Below are 20,267 nucleotides of genomic sequence, written 5' to 3' on the forward strand. Positions count from 1 at the left end.
TAAGGGTTTTCTACAACAAACAAAGACATGACACTTTCTAACAGAAAGTACTGCAATTACCAGTAAGCCATTCTGGGGAAATAGGCAGGTGAGACACATGCATCCTTTTATCAGCGTTAAGGACAGATATCAAGAACATGTCTACAGTACAGTAAGTGTTGCCGATAGTTCATTTGAAGTTGGTGGAAGTGTGTGTGTGTGTGTGTGTGTGTGTGTGTGTGTGTGTGTGTGTGTGTGTGTGTGTGTGTGTGTGTGTGTGTGTGTGTGTGTGTGTGTGTGTGTGTGTGTGTGTGTGTGTGTGTGTGTGTGTGTGTGTGTGTGTGTGTGTGTGTGTGTGTGTGTGTGTGTGTGTGTGTGTGTGTGTGTGTGTGTGTGTGTGTGTGTGATCTCACATACACACTCTCAGTGACACACACACACTTCCGCCACCTATGTTAGCAGCTTTGTAAGGAGTGATGAGTTTCTTATCTGGGAAAAGCAGCCATCCTCAGACACCTGCTTGATATACAGTTCTTGAGGATCCTTGACCTGCTAGATAAACTGGAAGAGACGGCTAGATATGCAATGTCAGGAGAAGGGGGGGATTGTACCTGGCCTCATCCGTTCTGTCTGCCAACTCCAGACAGCCAACACTTTTCATCGAGGCCTGACGCTACTTTATTACCCCCTCTCCAAGATGGAAGATTCGGGAGGCAGATAAGACATTTTTACAATTAAGTTGGTGTCAGGGCGAAGCTTCAAATCCTTTAAAGTGATAAATAACGTTTGATATTTTGTCAGAGCATCACATGGTAACGTGAGATGACAAGCAGAGATTGAGTTATCTGCCATATGAAGAATATGTTGAGGTATACTATCTGACAGAATTCAAATTTAAGGAAGGAAATTCAATTAACTTCCAGCTTCTGTTAGCAAATTAGATTTTGAATATTAGCAGGGGATCTCCCCCAGGGCAGCATAGTAAGACAATCTTGTTTTAGCAGCAGAGATGAAGTCTGCTGTGCTCATCTAGATTACTTTTAGCCACCTGGAATACTTAGAGAGGTGCAATTATTCAATCCACAAATTCCTATATGGATCATTCTACCGATTCGGTTCAAATTCAGAGTTGGAAATTGTGTGAAATTTGTATGCTATTTTGGAAAAACCTTTACCATATTCATGTTGCACCAGATCTAAGGGACACATATTTAGTAAAGGCCGGCACACTCAATTATCATATTGTATTTTAATAATGTATTGGAATATCTTTCCTCTCCCAAAATGTGTCACTACCGAAACATAGACTTTTACCTTCGAATAAAGATACTTTTTTGTTTTTTCAATTCCCCCCTGTACAGACCATTTTTAAGAATTTATGTACAATTAAATACATTTAAATTGATATTTTAAGAAAAATTTTTATGTTGAATTATTGAGGGTAATCATAATCTAAACGCAATATTCTTTGTAAAATGTATAACGTTGATTATATTGATTTCAGCATTATTTGTAGATGACATTACACATACACCTAACCAATCATCATCTTAAAATATTGGTTGATAACTCACTATCTTTGATTTTAGACAAAACAACCAGTGTTTCAGTAGTGACTGCACTGTTTCGGTAGTGACCACAGCATTGTCTTTACAATGCAGTGCCATAGTCACTTAACTATTTTGCTAAATATTAACTCAAAAGATGCTTTACATTTGCTCAAGCTACTACTAAACTACTAGAATTACTAGAATTAAGTACATTCAAAAGCATAAACATCCAATTTTGTCACTACCGAAACAATCATGTCACTATTTCTTTTTTTGCTAAATATGAACTCATAAGATGCTTTACATTTGCTCAAGCTACTACTAAACTACTAGAATTAAGTACATTAAAAAGCATAAAAATCCAATTTTGTCACTACCGAAACAATCATGTCACTAAGTCGTGACGAATTGTTTCGGTAGTGACTGTTTCGGTAGTGAGAATTTTATCTAGTTTTTAGCTTAACTAGGCAAAAAATGGTTAAGAAAAACAGCTTTGAACTGATGTACATTGATAGAAACATCACATTTAGCAGAAAAAACAAAATAGTTTATAATTTGAGAAATGATGTGTTTCGGTAGTGACACTCCTTAAAACCACACACTGATTTCCAGACTTTGGAAGACATTAATTTCAGACTGAAGTAAACTAGCTACTCATCATTTGGCCATGATGAACATGAAGTCTATGTCACTTCTTGGTGAAGAGTGTGGGGGTGTGGCTTAAACCAGGCTCCATCTATTGACTTAAACTCTTTCTGTTTCGGTAGTGACATGAAAACATGGGACAGCATTTTTTATATAAAGTTTTTTAATTTAAAGGAAAATTAATTTAATTATTTTATAATCCCTATAAAATAAATCAAATGGGTGTATTAAAAAAAAAATTCTAGGAAAGTGACAAAAATCAAAATCAAGTACTTTTTTCATGAATTGAAATTTAGTGGTTAGAGGTTGGGACAGCCACCTTCCAATAGGAAGTGACATATAAAGGATGTTTTTTTTATATATTTAATTTTATATTATCTCAATTAATGTATTGTGATTAATTAGACCATACTATGACATTACTACAGTGACAAGTATGAATACTTAATTGTTTTTTAATATGTGTTTTTCATTGTGGGACTGCAATTTGAACCGAATCGGTAGAATTTCCCATATATGCAATATAATTTTTGTCATTTTAATGCATATTCCTTACCCTTTCATCCTGCTTTGGACATTTAATCACAACACTATTTAGACTATTATGGATGACCTCTTGAAATCATGCAATTTAATCACAACATGCATGGAGTGGAGTGTATTTCTTCTGATATGGATGCAGCTGGAAATTGCTATCTGATATCTCTGCAAGCCATGAAAGGTTACATTATATCTGGATGAATTAAGAATATTATTCTGTTTTGCCTGCTAATAGCGCCAAAGCACACTGCATACAGGGAACCTCATCTGTCCACAGTTAGAGACTGGGCCACCTTCATGGGCTCACCATGATTTACTGCACTCCTCCAAGGGAACTGAAATACATCTCTCAGCTGTCCACTAATATCTTTATGCACTCAAGTGTGTTGAATGAAGCCATAACATTTCTCTGGGTGACAAATGTGCCATTAGAGGATATATATTCCCCTGGCTTTAAGCAAGTAAAACAATTACAAATGCTATTAGTACAATGTCCAATATAATTCTCTTTGCCATTCTCTTTTGCCATTCTCTTCATGTCAATGCAGTCCAACTGTGCCCAGTATGCTGCAGACAGAAAGGATGAAGAGAGGATCTGTGATCACCTCATCAGTGCTGCCAAACACAGAGACCATGTTACGGCCAACCAGCTAAAACAGAAGATCGTCAACATCCTCACCAACAAGCATGGTGCATGGGGGAACCTGGCCCAGAGGTAAACATCTCACCAACAAGCCACCTCACCAACAAGCCACCTCACCAACAAGCCGCGTGCGTGCGTGCGTGCGTGCGTGCGTGCGTGCGTGCGTGCGTGCGTGCGTGCGTGCGTGCGTGCGTGCGTGCGTGCGTGCGTGCTTTTAACAATGCACCTTCCACTGCCCCTCATGAAGGATGAGATTAACATTCAAAGACCACACTCAGACAAATATATGACAAGTGAGTGCTGGGTTGGGACAGTGGCTGGCCCGCGAGTGATAAATTCCCGTGCCAGTTTCCGTGGGCTCCCCCACGCCCACCCGCCTCCCCGCTCCTCTGGCCGCGACCACTGGTCCATGCTAGGTCGAGCCCAGAGGACAAAAGTTACCTGCACACCACAGGAGACAGCAATGAGATAGGACCACCAGTTAATATCATTTTCCCAGGATCCAATAGGGTCAGCTATTGGGTCAGCAAACCCAATTACACTGTGGTGGCTTAATCCCCAGGGGACAGTTGATTGGCCTGTGGTCCGTCAGGCTGGGGTGGAACAAGACGATTGGAGGAGGAGGGAGTTGCGGGGTGGGGGGGGGGTGGGGGGGTGGTTCTGCTGTGTTATCCAGGCTCTCACTGACCCTCTCAGTCACACAACACAGCACCTGGTGGTAGTTGCAGCCTTCCCCATGGGTCCTGTTAAAATAACTGCCTGCCTCGCCTCCAACCACTCTGCTACATACAAAGCTCTCAGTAAAGACGGTCTTAAAAAATAACTGTCAATCGAGGATTAGGATTGGGAGTTGTCATAGCTCTTGTGCTAAAAATACTACATGCGCTATACAATAATGGTGCGGATGACTTTACAGTATTATTTTTACAATAGAAAATACTATTATATACCATTAGGGCAAAACTGGGAGGTCTTTACTGCTCCTTATAGTGATGACATACTTAAAACTTGACTCTTTTCAAAAGAAAATGTGTTGATATTCAGGCCAAATACTTTTAAAACTGAGCTTGGAGCTCTATTATGATGAAGACCAGGAGCTTGAAAGACGGTCATACATGATTAGAGAAACTGCTCCTGCTGATTTGCCAAAACAAATTTTACCTCCTTGCTGACACGGTAGCTTTGGCTTTATTAAATTATGAAAATATAATGCAGATGTCTAGAACTGGACTTGTTTTATGTCTTAAACATTGTTTGCTAATGTCAAGAAAAATATATAAACTGGTGTGTAATTCATTTTTAGTTATATTTTGCTGCTTACATTTGCAGTATCTGTTCAAAGATTTGCCATTCAAAACAACACATCATGCATGGATATGTTTAGGGTTTCCCTTTTCATGGAGTCATTTGATCAGTCTGGGAGTAATTTAAGCTGTGCTATTTCTCTACATGTTGTGTGATACGCTAGATTTAACCATTTTAGACTTGATAATTCTATATCATGGGGCTGACACAGCAGCAACAAACATACCATGTCTCTGATAGGGCCGATGATATCCAATCATATTTTGTTATCTGATCAGTTATGTGTTATTAATATTACATAATACATTTCTGATCATTTGAATTGTGTCTGAAAATATACTGCTTTCAGATACAGTAGTGTAGGTACTCATAAAACTGACTAAACATTAGCTGAAGTAATCATGAAAAAATATACTGGATTGGATTCTGAGCCCTTATTCAAATATTTATGGAAACCTTCGCAGAGGCGTAGCATTTGCATTGAGACAAAAGATTATTGAGCGTGGGTGCATTGTAAATGATACCACAAAACTTCCAACAAATTCTAATTTAATGGTAACCTGCTGGAGAAGAAAAATGATGCAATATGCTCTCAAGCTCAAGGCAGTGTTGCAGTTCAACGGCTTAGTCTTATTCAATGCTACATTAACTTTCCCATTTATGCTGCTCTTGTAAAATATAAAGCCCTCAAGCATTTTGAGGTAGCTGTCTGTTATTTGTGACTGCCCATGGAGAGAGAGGGTGTGTGTGTGTGTGTGTGTGTGTGTGTGTGTGTGTGTGTGTGTGTGTGTGTGTGTGTGTGTGTGTGTGTGTGTGTGTGTGTGTGTGTGTGTGTGTGTGTGTGTGTGTGTGTGTGTGTGTGTGTGTGTGTGTGTGTGTGTGTGTGTGTGTGTGTGTGTGAGAGAGACTGACTTCAGTTGTTAGTGTTTGTTTTTACCCTATGTACTAAAATTGCTTTCCCTTTTACCCATAAGTTCTGCCTGGAGACATGCTATAGGATATTGATCATTTTCTTAGAATTCTGTATATTATAAACACAATTCCTCTAATACAAGGAGCAGAAAAACAGTGATTGCTTATGTTTATGTTTAAGCATTTTTCCTACCTCTTTTTTTAGCATGAATTTGTTCCAATGTTTTCAAGGCGTTCAGAGTGATGAAGCCACCTGGCTGGGCAGGTCTTTTGAGCAGCAATAGATGTGGCAGGCCATAAGCAGTATACAGGCTGCATAACAAACATCTGCAGATTATTAGCAGCAACGCTAACCCCCTTCCCCTGTCACACTGTTGTGTTCATTGTGGCGAATGGTGTGAGTGATTGTATTTCAGACACATAACACTACAGCGGTGACAAAGAGATATTCTCCATGTGGCTGGGAAGCTTTGCAGTCATGTGACCTGAGTGAGGAATAAACAGATCAGACCCTATGGAGGCCTGCGAGATCATATAGTATATGCTTGGCTGATGATGAATGTCCCCTGTATTGAGTCGGCGTAAGAAAATCAATACTCCTCAAATTGAAACAGTATAGGGTTGTATTGATCCGCCGTGCTAAATCAAAATGAGGAGGCTTTGATACAGCTTTCCAAGACAGCTCTCTGCCCAATAATGACACACTATCAATTTTAGCTTTGCACTGATAAATCAAGTTGAAAATTGGATGTCAGACATTTTTCCAGGGAGAGAGTGATTTTCCCTGCCCTCTGGTCCCCTCTGCTGTTGACCTCTGAACCCTGCCAGTGGATTATAAAGTTCAGTCTCCTCTGAAGTGAAAGGAGACGTCAAGGCGAGGCTGATGAATTCATCAAGGAATAATAACTTTCAAGACAGGAGTGCTTTATGCCTTATTTCAGCTATGCAAAAACACTTACTAGTCACTTGCTACAGTATGACTAGTAGTTAATGTTACAGTAAGACTTTTTCTTCTAAGCAAAATAAGTGACAAGTATTACTTAATGTATTGTAAGTATCAAATAAGTATCAATTTCTTATTAAATAAATACTCAATTTTAATTCCGATGTATTTTGGACAATGTTATACTCTAAACGATGTATTCTATCAAAACATCCCAGTGATATGAACTATTTAGGAGCGTTACAATGACTAATTGGAGACTAATATAAAAAATAAAATACCCCTTTCATAACAAAATTACATTTAGTTCAAAAATGTCTGTGGTTACATTTCTGTGGAGGCATTTTTCTGATGGGGCTAGTTAGCCTGCTTATAATTGTGGAATAAAAGACTTCATGTAAACACAGCCACATACTGTCATTACAAGTATTACAGCCAAAGAAACACTCCCGCTAAGATCGTAATACAACTTGTAACAGATTTTTCACTCTCACTTGCTCTTGTGTATCATACACATAACACCTCCATTAATGCATCACCACTTCACGGGTACTAATTGTCCTGACACGGCCACCCGAACAGAAATGTAAAACGGGCTGAAGAAGACAGAGCTCCTTTTGTTCCCATGCAGGTGTCTCTGATGACATCAGCAACATCACTGACAGCTGACAGAGAGAGGAGCCCATCACCCCAGGCCCCCCCACAGCAGACCTTAACCTAACCTGACTGATCTATTGATTGTCAACGTTTCTCCTGTATAATTACTTTTTTTGTAGCAGAGAGGGAGAAAGGAGAATGGTGGCATATATTGATCTGCGGGGAGGCAGTGAAACAGCCGTTTCCCTTGGCTAACAGTGAGTTTCATCTCTCACGTGTGATGAATGGTAACAATCTTCCCTGTGGATAATAACTTTGTGATGGAATGAGCCTTTTACTCACAGCCTGACCGTAGTCTCGGGTCTTGTTTGAAAGGGTTATCAATTCTAATACTAGGCATCTAGAGCTGAGGTCTTTGGAACATTGCCTGGGACAGGGTTAAAAGCCTCTGTGGGATGTGGGTCTGATGACCCTCTAAGGGACAGTGGTAGACCAAGGTCTCGGGGTTTGGTTTGAAGATAAATTGCAGGGCATTTCAAATATGATCCTCTATGTCTATGACATTCAGAGCGTGGATGCCTTTCTGCTATCCTACTACTGTATATGATCTTGCATAAGAAAGAAAGAAATGTTATTTCAGTCTTCAATGGCTTCCACTCTACTGGTAGTGTGCCTATTCTTGTCATTTATTGTTCATCCAGACTCCACCTGCTGCTTAATATTTTGTTGCACAACAGTGTCATTTGTCAAAGATAATTGTAGCCTTTACTGTAAATCAGTGGTTTTCAGCAAGAGCCACCATTATGTGATGAGGCATCAATAGATTAGAAAACAACACTGCAGTGTTACAGCTTGTGTTTGTTATGGATTCATTCAGTGGCATGTTATTTCAAAACCCGTTAAACCCCGAGAATCCCAATTGTAAGTGGACGACGTTATGTCCATTTCCCAGTTGCTCTTGACCTACACCGATCTCTCTTCCCTTGAGGCATTCTTAACCTTGCAAACTCTAGCTAATTATGTCTGGAAAGAGGCCCATTCACACAATCATCAATTTCAGTGGAGAAGAAATTGAGCTGGGCATCGCTTGACTGTGCCCCATTTCTGATGAAAGATGGAGGATCCACAGCGCTGGCAAGCCAGGGAGAGTTCACCCACCCACAGTACGGTTCTTCATCCCTAGTTTGATCACCTTCGTGCATCTTCATTACTCCACATGACCCCGAGTTGATCTTGTTTCTTAGTGTTTTCCTTTAACACTGGTCCGGTAGTCACTCCTCAATGAGCCTGCACTCTTAACAGAATTGTCTTGGATCAGTATTCTCTTTTATGCAACACAGTGTTGAGTTTAGTGACGATAAGAAATGAGGGGAACTGCACAGATGAAAGCCCTCGGAGTCTTTACCATTTCCAGCCCTCAGCATTAATCTGATCATGGTGTCGACCAGCGTCGTATCACACGACCAGTGGTTTCCAAATGGTGTGCCGTGAGTCGTGAGATATTGAGGTGTGTCTTGATATGATTATGTGGCAACCACACATTATTATATTGCAATAGAACTATACAAAAAAGTTATGAATTATATTTATTTTATTTTGAATGATTTACTGTATCAGTACTTTATGATCACTATTTCCCAATACAGAGGCAAATTATACACCCTAAAATATATATATATATTTTAATCACTTTCAACCTGTTATCCCTATTTGGGGCATGATATGCAAATTCTTTGCACTCATTTCCCAATACAGATATGTTTTATAATCACTTTACACCTGTGACCGATATCCCTATTTTAGGCTATTAGGCTATAGGCAATTATTATAATATTTAATTTGTTAATCTATTTATTTTTTCACAATTGAATATAGCTATTTTCACTATGAATAGAGTTGTGCATTGAGATTTAAACTTGCACATTGGTGTGGCTTGGGTACAAATGGTTTCCAAACTACTAGTACTGCATTAGATGACCAGGACATGATCTGGTCATGATCATATCCGACCTGAGAGGGTTGTTGGGGAAGTAAATATTACATTTATTATTTGGCTCACTCCATGGTTTACTCTAAAAGGACGGCCTTGCAAAAATATTCATCGCCATCTGGCTTCCAGTTACCACTTTTTGATGTACGGTTTTATTTTCTTTTGTCACAGAAGAATGTGGCATACAAGGGTGACCAAAAAGAATGCACTGGTTGACAGACATTGTTTTCATGGTTTCCCCCCACCACTTATTTGTCTGTGATGGTTCCCTGATGATTTTCATGACAGCTGGAATCTCTATCTTTAGATTCACATGTGCTGTTTCCATTTTAATTTAATCAAAGAACTGTCTGAGCAAAATAAGCTTTTTGTTGTTTTGTGTGATAGAATGTTTGTCAAGTTTGTGGAAGGATTCCCCCTATTCATATACTTGGATGGAATAACAGGTGATCAGTAAGCAGGACATTTTTGTTTGTGTTTTTGACAGGCAGTCATGTTTACGACCTTGGGGTTATATTTGGTTAGTGAAAAAATTCCTAACAGATTTAGTTAACCGTATTCACAGTATGTAGGGACAACAGAATAGGAAAGAAAAGACAGTTTGTTCTCATGGAGTTCCATTGAAAAGTGTGTGTGTGTGTGTGTGTGTGTGTGTGTGTGTGTGTGTGTGTGTGTGTGTGTGTGTGTGTGTGTGTGTGTGTGTGTCTGTGTGACTGTGTGTGTGTGTGTGTGTGTGTGCATGCATGCATGTTCAGTGTCCAAGTCGCATACTGAAAACGGGCCATGGCCACTGCTGTATTCATGTGTATGTGATGGAAACCAGTCATTGCCGCTTTGAATAGAATTGTCGCTGATGGGTGGTATTTATTATAATTATCCCCTATTCATGTCACCAATGGAATCTCTTAAGAGGACTATAATGGTGTTTTATTGAATCACCATGCCCCGTTACTTCCTCTTTACTGCCCTACACAAGTCTCCTCTATGTGAATAAATAGGATTTTGCTTCATCATCTATTACTGGCACTGGTTTAAATGAGTGATTCTTCTCATCTTTCTGTGATCGAACCCTGTGCACATTTCAGTTGACTGTTCTGTTTTAAGTTACTTTGTAAATGATAGATCTTACAGCCTTTCATGGCTAATTTATTTCATTCAGAGCTATAACCTTGCAGACATGGCGAGTTTGGAACTAGCCTGGAAACCAGACGATTCTGCCATTGCAACAACAAAAAAATACCCTTGGCTGATTTGGTCTGGCACCACTCAGTTGTGTTCCAGGTAGTGAATCTGCAGGAATCCAGTTTTTTTGGTTCTCATTATTTTTCTCTGTTAATACAGCAAAACGGTCAGTTGAAATGTCTACCTGCGACATAAAATAACACTCTTTGACCTCAGGGTGACCCTTGGCCTAAATCATAGTTCTTTCAGCATTTTAATTTCTCAAGTCATTTGCATTAAAAAACTGGAACGTACATGATGTTATGTTATGTTATGTTATGTTATGTTATGTTATGTTATGTTATGTTATGTTATGTTATGTTATGTTATGTTATGTTATGTTATGTTATGTTATGTACAGTGTACAGTGTACAGTGTACAGCGGTTCGGGCTGCCCAAGCAACTAGAGCTCGTCCCGCTATGTGGGCCACACACACATTTACCGCCAAACCGACCCATTATGGGGATGTCAGGGTCTCTTTTGGAACCATATATGGAGAATGAAGATCCCTGATGTCATCAGTATTATATGCCCATATATGGGCATATCGGCGGTTGTGGACAACTGGATATCCATACAATATATGCCTATGGACATTTTGGTCGTATCGGTGGTCCACCATGTGGAACGACTCGACAGTGGGCACCACACTCCCTTGAGTCCTTGCTGCTCTGCGCGTCGAGGTTGAAGTCGGTCTGTCCCGTACATGCACACGACCATATGTGGACATAGAGGTTGTATCATGTGGCTCTGGACAACTGGATCTCCATACAGTATATGCTTATATCGCCTGCCTGCCCTCCCATTAGGCAATTTTAATATATAGGATGATTATACTTTATTTATTGCTTTTCTTTCTTTCTAATTTTTTTCAATTTAGTGGTTGCTAAACACCAATTCCCCCCATGTGTGTATATATAGTCCCTGTCACTGCCACAAGCCCTATTGTTTATCGAGGGAGGTTTTAGAGAGCCACATGTCGCCTCTAATACACATGTAGTCGCCATATGTGTCTCCTCTCCTAACAGTGAGTTTCACCATGAGGGCATAACATACACAACACATGTGGAGGAACACTATCCCTAGCACTTCCTCTGCCTGGCCAAGCTGTAGGTGTCGCTAGTGCAGTTTCCTACCCATGAACACAGCAGTTTGTGTTTGTTCAATCTGTGTCTTTGAGTTTAAATATAAATAATTATTTGTAATTTAATTAGGCTTATAATATTTTAAATGCACTTGTTGCTTGGTATGTCCGAGCTTCACTGTCCATTTATTGGATTTTCTGCCCCTGGGGGGCAGCAAAACATTGTATCTCATAATTGACTGCATTCTATTTTCTTTTCTGAAATTCACAAAACACCCATTCAGCAGGTGAATTTGGTTTGAATCGCTGATTCCTAGTTGTCATTCCTCCTTTGTCTCCCTCTGCTGTACATTTGGAACTAAAGGCTAACATTCTGCTTGGACCCCGATCATTGCACCTTGCGGCTATATATCTTTAATTGTTGTTGGGTCCAGACCCTTAACACGCACCTGTGATCAGCTGACAGCACAGGTATGACCCAGTCAGTGTCTCAGTTCACTTTTCCAAAGACACTCTAGTACTATTTTAGAAAATATCTGGATTTGGGCAACTATGAGGAAACAAAATGGCGTCTGTTGCCCTGAGATCATAATTTGCACCAAATTTAAAAATAACTCATTCCAATATGGGTTCTCGCACAGCTGTCAACCCATGCCTTTATAGATGGATGTTATGTTTTCGCTATGAAACAAATTTATTTATTCTTCCTCCTTCTTCAACCCTTTTATTTGAATCATGCCTGTCAGTTTCTTCTTTTTGTTTTTTTCTTTGTTTGCCGCCTTTGACAAACGGAACACATTCCCTGTAGACTTGGGGGAAGTTAGATCTGGCACCACCAAAACCCCAAGACCCATTCTCTCAGGAGAGATGTTCTTTAAATACATATTTTGAAACAGAAGAGGAGACATGATCATCTTCTTTCACATTCATCCTACTGCACTTAAGAAGTCTAAAAGCATCCATAAATAATGGTGCCCCTGTTGGTTATCAGCACTGGAAAATTAGCTTTTAAAATGCAGTTTGAAATCCATTTGGGTGATTGATTGATGACAGGACTAATAAATTTCACCAGTTTCTAGGAGGCTGGCTCACAGTCATTATTTATGCTTGTCATGAAGCTAGACACATTTGATGTGGAAAATAAGGGAATCAAATGCCAGCTTGGCCTAATACAGGACACCATTGGATGAATGATTTGTGGTTGATAGGGAAACGATACTGGAAACTATGTTCCAGAAATGATCTCACAGAAATGCATAATATCACCTACTGGAATACAATGTCTACAGTCTAGATAGTCCAGGAGGCCCTACCACTAAATGACTTGGTTCTGTTAAGTAGACAGTATTAGATGACTATAACATACCAGAAAACTGCACAAATGGATAACGGCATAAGATTATTATACATTTTTTGTATGATTTGAGGAGAATTATGCAGGGATGCAGCTTATTTAGCGACAGAGCCTCATAAAAGCATTCTGGATATGAACAAGCGCCCAGCCTGGTTGTGGCTGAAAGCCACCTGAGACGCGTCTTTCTAGAAATGTGTGTGAGCTCAGTAGCCCCCCAGCTGTGGTCCTCCTTTGGGAGCACATTTCTCCAGAGTTCTCCTATAGACCACCCTCGGAGAGAGAGGGGTTCCTTCATCACGGCACTTTGACGCAGTCCAAATCTGGTCAAATGCTGACCACATGGTCTAGAATATCACAGGTCCATAAAACCACATCCAAAATGAAAACACGTGCAAGAGGGAAGAAGGGGAAGAGAAATCAAATTGTTAACGTCTGAAAAATCTTGGTTAATCAATCCTCGTAATTTAAGGTTTGGCTTGTTTGGGCATTCTAGTCATATTGAAGATATATGACAATTGTTTGTCTTTTGCTGAAGTTGTTCTAGACAAATTATTATCCTCAACTAGACCAAATTTAATGAATCAAAAGCATTTAATACGGTTGGGGGGAAATCTTCAAAGTGGCTGGTTTCTCCCCCACCGGCATCTGCTGTCTATTTGTACTGAGTACTGTAATCGGCCAGTCGCCTACAGTGGATTTACATTTCTCACACTGCGTAATCTCCCGTTTACAATATCATTTGCGTGGGTCTCTCTTTCCACCCACTGACATCTCTTTTGCTCAGCTAAGCTTTGAGCTAAGATTGACGGGGACGGGGGGCAAGCTCTAGATGTTGAGTGTTGCTTTGCATACGACAGCTTGTGATACTTTTTCTTGCATGCAGCTTGCACACGTATACGAGCAGCTCATTTGATTGATATGTAACTGAAACTGAGCCCTCATCACTCTCGGAGCCTAAATAAGTCTCCTGAGCCTCTTGATTTCTGACATTTGTAGATATCATATTCATAGAACAAGGAGGGTGTTTTTGTGATGTGATCCCGCTGTAACACTTTAATCTGTTCAGACTGCCTCTGTATTATGGCAGGAGGAGGCAGAAGCCATACAATGAAATGCGTGGTTGCCTGCCAAGGACTTACTGAATCATGCACACAGTGAAAAATCTGTTCTTGGACTTGAGTAGCCCAGTACTGGTCTAGATCCAAGGCATTGTTTGGAGCTTTGTGTGGCTAGCTAATTTTGAACTTTTGAACAAAGAGTACAGGCAACATTTAGCACAAAGACAACCGTTGAGTAGGTTGTGCATTGCTAGAACCTACTTTTTGTGTGTAATAAATTGTGGTTAAATTGTTTAATATGGGAAATAAATCGTGCTTATTATAACACAAGGGCCAATGGAGTATTTGGCTCCCCCATCTATAAATATCTGTTGATGATAAAACATGCAACAGGATGTCTTTGTATTTCCTCACCTTTGGCTGGAAATGAAGGCTAACCGCACACCAGCATGATGTCATCACCTCTTACCACACCACCAATTACATTCATCGTCACTCTCTTTTTTGCATGTTCCTCTGCCCAGTTCATAGTGAATTAGACTGCACTGTCTGCTTTTCTTTTCACCACAGTTCCCTCTCAAGGAAATACAAAGGCTTTGAAATATCTCCAGCTAGTGCACACTTGGATCAGGCAGCACTTAGTAACCTGATGCTAGTCCTGGTACTTAATGGTTTGCATTAGCTGCAAGCAATAAAATTATCCCAGGTCCTCACTAATGTTGGAATAATCATTTACAAAGATGGTTACCACATGCTGGAACTGTTTTCTTCCTTTCCCCCTTTTTTACAGCCCTAATTCACTGTTATTAATAATGAATAAAAATGCAATTTTCTGTTGGGTTGCTCCAGGGCCCTGGGAATCATTTCAATGAATATTTCAGCACATTATTTTAATCATGGCTCCGTATATGCAGGGAGAGCGGGTTATTTTATAGGCTCATGCCGCAACGCAAGACCCCCGATCATTAAACCCCACGCTGTCTGCGTTGAGGGTCCTACCTTTGATTTACAAGACTTGTTAAAAAACATTGTAAAAAAGGAGGCAAGCTGCGCCATTTATACTTGTAATTTGATGCTGTATTTGTTAATGGGACTGCATGTGATTTATGTTGTGCAGTGGCTGCTGCTGCGCCCTGCCGCTCTGATGCTATAGGCCTTAATCGAGCTAGCATCACTGGGCTGCTAGTCAGCCTAATAAATCTACTATGGCCTGATTCTTCTCCCCTTAGATGTTGTACTGTGATAAGGCAGTGGTTGCTGTAATCAGGCCATCACTGAGGGGTGTGTGTGCTGTCTAACCCACTTGTCCTCCTGTCTCTCTCCTCACAGTCAGCTGCACCATTTTTGGCGTCTGGACTACTGGGAGGATGACCTGCGCCGGAGGCGGAGATTTGTCAGGAATCCCTTTGGCTCCACCCATTTGGACATTGGGTGTAAGTCACTGGAGGACTATGGTGAGTGTGTCCACTTCACGGTGGAATCAGACGGGTTTTTTACACTGTCAGGCACTCAGATCTACATTGTTGTTGAAAACCACAATAGAAAACTCATAGAGTCATGGGCATCATTATCACAAATGTATGAGCCATACTGAGAGTAGCATTGTTGACATTAGAGCACCTCTCTCTCTCTCGCTCTCTCTCTCTCTCGCTCTCTCTCTCTCTCTCTCTCTATATATATATATATATATATATATATATATATATATATTATATGCATACACTATTACACACACACACCTTTATACTGTATACATATATACGGTATATATTTTTCCAGCTTAGCTGAAAGAAGTTCAGCGCGGTTTTTTATAGGTACAATATTTATGAGCTCTGTCAAGAGAACATGGCACTTAAATTTTTATTGCACTTTTTTTCATTTCCACCACTGCGCATAGTTGCGAGCAAATTGGATCGTGCACTTTATTGTTTTGCTCTTTTGTCTGGAACTTTCCTTGTTGACCCAGATGATCTTGTCCTGTTGCCCACCACATTGTGTCAATTTAATTTGCCTCATGTCACGCAACACCGCCTTTTAAAGGGAAGCAGTTCAATACTATTAAGCACCTTGGCCCTTTACTTTGGACTGTAATCGAATAGCAGAGCAGATGTATTAAGGGAACAAGAGCAAATCTATTGATTCTGAAACCCAGTCTTTTTCTCCAGTCTGATCAAATACGTATCTTCTTTACTTAATAGGAATATACAAGCAAAGCATTCATTAGTCAGTTGTATGTTTTGGTGATATCGCATTTCTCTCTCTCATTTATATGTAGGCTACCCATTCTGCATCTTTGTGTAGTTTCTGCAACGCATATCTGATGGCCTCAGTGTGCACTGACCTTGTGTGTTCCTTTGTTTTTTGGTCTACTGTGTGACCATGGGTTGGGTTCAAGATGTCATCTGGCTGGTTTCAGCACTAGTAGTGTCATGGTTGCAGCAAGATAGTTACTGCCAAAACATAGGCCAGCTGCTGTCTCACTTGCAGGTGGTCTGTATATGAGGCAAACATACAACAATTATACTGTCTGCTTCAAATTTCACTGTGGTTCCATTTCTTTTTTTTCTCTACCGTGAGAGACATTTAGAGGCACTCGCTGATTCTTCATTTTGTCAGGATTCATGGTGGCAGATATGTCTAAGAGAGAGATGGAGTGACAGAGAAATGCAGAGATGAAGAGAGTGAGAAGGAAATTAAATGTGTAAATGATTTTCAGCTGGATTTTCACCCACAATGCCAAGGGGCCCATGAAGCCCATAGTCTTTAGCTCATTGAATCACCAGAATGCTGTCATAGGTTACCTGTTTCGTTTCCATTGATTATCCCTGATGTCTCTGTGTGCAGTTGATTGAGTGCTGTTTGAAGTGACGCTTATGGTGGTTCTAATGAGAGGAATAATGTATACGGTTGTCATGTGAAAGGGGTCGCCTGTGGTCAGGTAGTTCAATTTATACTCTCTGAGACGTGAGGTGTACTTTCAATCTTAATCTGCCAGACTTTCATGTGGTTGTAGAGCGCAGGCTATTTTCCTCTGACTTGAAATCGGAAGAATGTTTTGTTCTTTTGCAGAGCATCAGTGCATTTCTGCAGTCGTGACAGTTGGCAGCTTGTGTTGAATTTACCTTGACAGTTTGTGTTTTCATGGCTGCTCACATGTAATTAGGATGAGATATGGCATTAAAGATATGAGTTGTCATTAGCAGATAACCCTGGTGTAGGCGGTCAGAGGTCGCATATCTATTAGTCTCACTTTCCAAATTTTGTTTCCTGAGATTTGACAGCCCCTATTGAACGTATTACTCTGAGTAGGTTGCCAGCTGGATTGGAGTAGAAAAAACCCAAAGAGGCCTGTTGGAGTCAGCTCTGGAGAGTCATTATTGAAGCTTGAGAAGAATGTGGGACTATTGGAGGAATAGTCGGTCGTCCAAATTGAACGTACAGCCCCCTTTCTGGCAGCAGGATATGACAATATATGTGCTCAGGCACCATCTTGAGTTTGAAGAGGGCAGACGTACACTGTTGTGTTCATATAGTATATGTCAGTCTTACTAGCTCTCTTGGGGAAAATAAAAGCAAGCAGGAAAGAACCAAATCATTATTTTATTTCCCCCCCCCCCACAAAGAGCATTTCAGTCAGTGAGTTGGCTTACATGATTTTGACAACATTCAATCTTCTGGGTTTTTTCACAAATCCGTTTTAAGTAAAAATAAGATTTCTTACTCTAGAAACTATTTGATTTCTGTGAGTTGCTGTACCTTGCCGTTGCTGTACCTTACCTTGCGCACACACGCACCTGCGTGCATGTGTGCGCACGCGTGTGCATGCGTTTGCACGCGTGTGCATGCGTTTGCATGCTTGTTTGGATGTGCATGTTAGAGAGAGAGAGAGAAAGGGCCTTATCTTGCACGGCGCCTTAAGGTGACTCCACACAAAGCAAACTTAATTGTTCAGACTAGTCAAAGGCTACTTAAAACTGTCAGATTGCAACAGACTAGCATTTTTTAATCGGCACAAAACCAGCCGCACGACGAAACATTATTTTTCCCCATGCAAATTTCAAAAAGCCAGTTCTGCTTATCATAAGCGACTTTGAGCTAGTTTTCCTGTAACTTAATATTCATAGTTGCCCGTTGCTTTTCTGAAGTGTAGTTGCTTATTTGGGCTTTCTTTCATGAATCTTTTTGAAAATAGTGGATGTAATAGGGCTCAAGTGGTGAAACTGGTTGCTTATTTTGGGCTTGTTTTCATAGACCATGGTCGCTTGTTTCACTCACAGAATCTGGCAAGCTAGTGTGTCACCAAACTGGAGCCTCTGCAATGCATCCTGCACCCGCAACAAAACACACAACATTTTTTTCGCTAGCTTTGCTTTGGAGTTGATCAATTGGTATATGAATTGAGAGTTGACATTGAGAATAATTATGGTATCTAGTTCACACTGCACGAGTAGTCACTGAAACATGACGAGTCAGACTGTAGAGAACCACTCTACAGTGGAGTATTTACCCCCTTATCACTACAACACGGATAGCGTCGGCCATAGATAATGGAGAGCGACGTTGCTATGTTGTGGCCATCTTACTTCGGGGCAGCATAACATTGTGTCTAATGTACTTTTAAATAACCATAACTTGCTCAATTTTCAACCGATTTTCAAACGGTTTGGTTTGTTATAAACGTCAGAGACGTCTGCATGCTTTTATACGACGTTCATATAAAAAACAAAATGAAGCAGATAAGCGTCCTGAACTACATTGATTACATTCATTACTTTGTGTTGTTTCTATGTTATTTTCTTGCATCATAATGGCAAGTTGTAGGGATAGCTTCAACAAGGATTTGGGTTAAGGTTTATTTCGCAAGATGGGCCGTGTGTGTGTGTGTTTGTGTGCGTGTGTGCGTGCGTGCGTGCGTGCGTGCGTGCGTGTGCGAGCGCGTGTGCGCGCGCGTGTGTGCATGCGAGAGAGATTGCCCCTGAATTTGAGGTTGAGCATTTTGTGCATGTGTGTCGGGTACATTCATGGGCATGTGTGTAAGGAGGTTAAACTCTGCCTCTTTGTCTATTAGTAGCATTGACAGCTTAGCCAGCACATTCTGCTTCTGCCCTCTGCCTGTACTAACCTCCCCTGTTACAGCCATGCTAGCACCACTATCAGAGTATATTGTTAGGTGATTGGAATTGGGCAAGCATGAAATGGAAGTCACGTTAATATTGATCCAAGTGTTTAACGGGGTGTCTTACCTCCATGTGTCCTTGCTGTCTTAGTTCAGGTGAGCAGCTTCTCTCAGACCTATTGCACAAGGATGTTCCTGGACAGGGGTCTTTAAGGCTTCTTACAAGCAGAGAAATGGCACCCAATAATATGTGCTGCCATATGCTTATGATATTCACCCCACCTTCTTTATAAGAAGAGACCAGGCAACTTTAGAGGGCAAAAAACATTCTATAAGAGGGTCTGTGTCCAGAGCTAATCTCACATGTTTAATACTTTTTACTTGCGCAAGCAGAGCGCACAAGTACTGCTATCGGCTGGGTATGTCGGTGTTGTCCACCGGCCAATAAGGGAACGTTTGGTGTGTGTGTGTGTGTGTGTGTGTGTGTGTGTGTGTGTGTGTGTGTGTGTGTGTGTGTGTGTGTGTGTGTGTGTGTGTGTGTGTGTGTGTGTGTGTGTGTGTGTGTGTGTGTGTGTGTGTGTGTGTGTGTGTGTGTGTGTGTGTGTGTGTGTGTGTGTGTCGGGGTAAGAATGGTGGTCCCTTTTTGACTGCTGATGGCGACTTAACTAAGGTACGTTTCAAGGTTGGTAATGGTATAAGGTCAATAATAGGACTAAAGGATTTAGAACAGCAGTTGTAATAGACACATAATTTGTGTGCAAGCCTGCAAGGCATTTCTAGTTTAATTATGTTTTTATAATGGAGGTCAAAGGGGCTCTGGACAAGCTGAAACTTTGCCCAAAGTCATTTGGAGTCTTACGTCATAGATGACTGACATCACAGGCTGGCCACATGAAGTCTGAGATCCACATTGGTGCCACACCCTGTGGATCCAGAGATCCACGTGATTCAATTCCCTACTTTCACCAAGTATACTATGCTGTGCTATGAAGGCTCTATGGGGAGTATCTAAAGTTTATGCACAGATAGAAGATATCGTTTTGAACCTCCAGCACCACACGAGATACGAACATCCAGGATACATCTATGTAAATGCTCTTACATCAAAGTTATCATGTTTACTTCAATGACCTCAAAAAAGGAAAAGGGGAAAAAAATGATTGCTTGCATCACAGGAAAAGCTGTCGTACGTTTTTCTCCATTTTCATCTGTAAATAAAAGTAATGAGACAGAGGGCAGAGCTCCATCTCCCTAGCGGTAATGCAATCCCATGGACTGGACTTTTTCTACTCATGTGGAATGTGGAACCCATGGAGAGGGTGCGTAGGA

The 20,267-nt window shown here is 40.8% G+C and overlaps 1 protein-coding gene across 1 annotated transcript in view; it reads left to right on the forward strand.

Moving 5' to 3' along the window:
* The window catches only part of nbeab (neurobeachin b), a 268,935-nt gene that overhangs the window by 156,682 nt on the left and 91,986 nt on the right, over positions 1–20,267 (forward strand). Inside the window, exons 37-38 of the mRNA XM_079513569.1 lie at positions 3,263–3,429; positions 15,152–15,276. Coding sequence (XP_079369695.1) covers positions 3,263–3,429; positions 15,152–15,276 — 292 coding nt within the window. The remainder of the gene's footprint in view (positions 1–3,262; positions 3,430–15,151; positions 15,277–20,267) is intronic.

The sequence above is a fragment of the Electrona antarctica genome (assembly GCF_951216825.1).
Source record: "Electrona antarctica genome assembly, chromosome: 11".
NCBI lineage: Eukaryota > Metazoa > Chordata > Actinopteri > Myctophiformes > Myctophidae > Electrona > Electrona antarctica.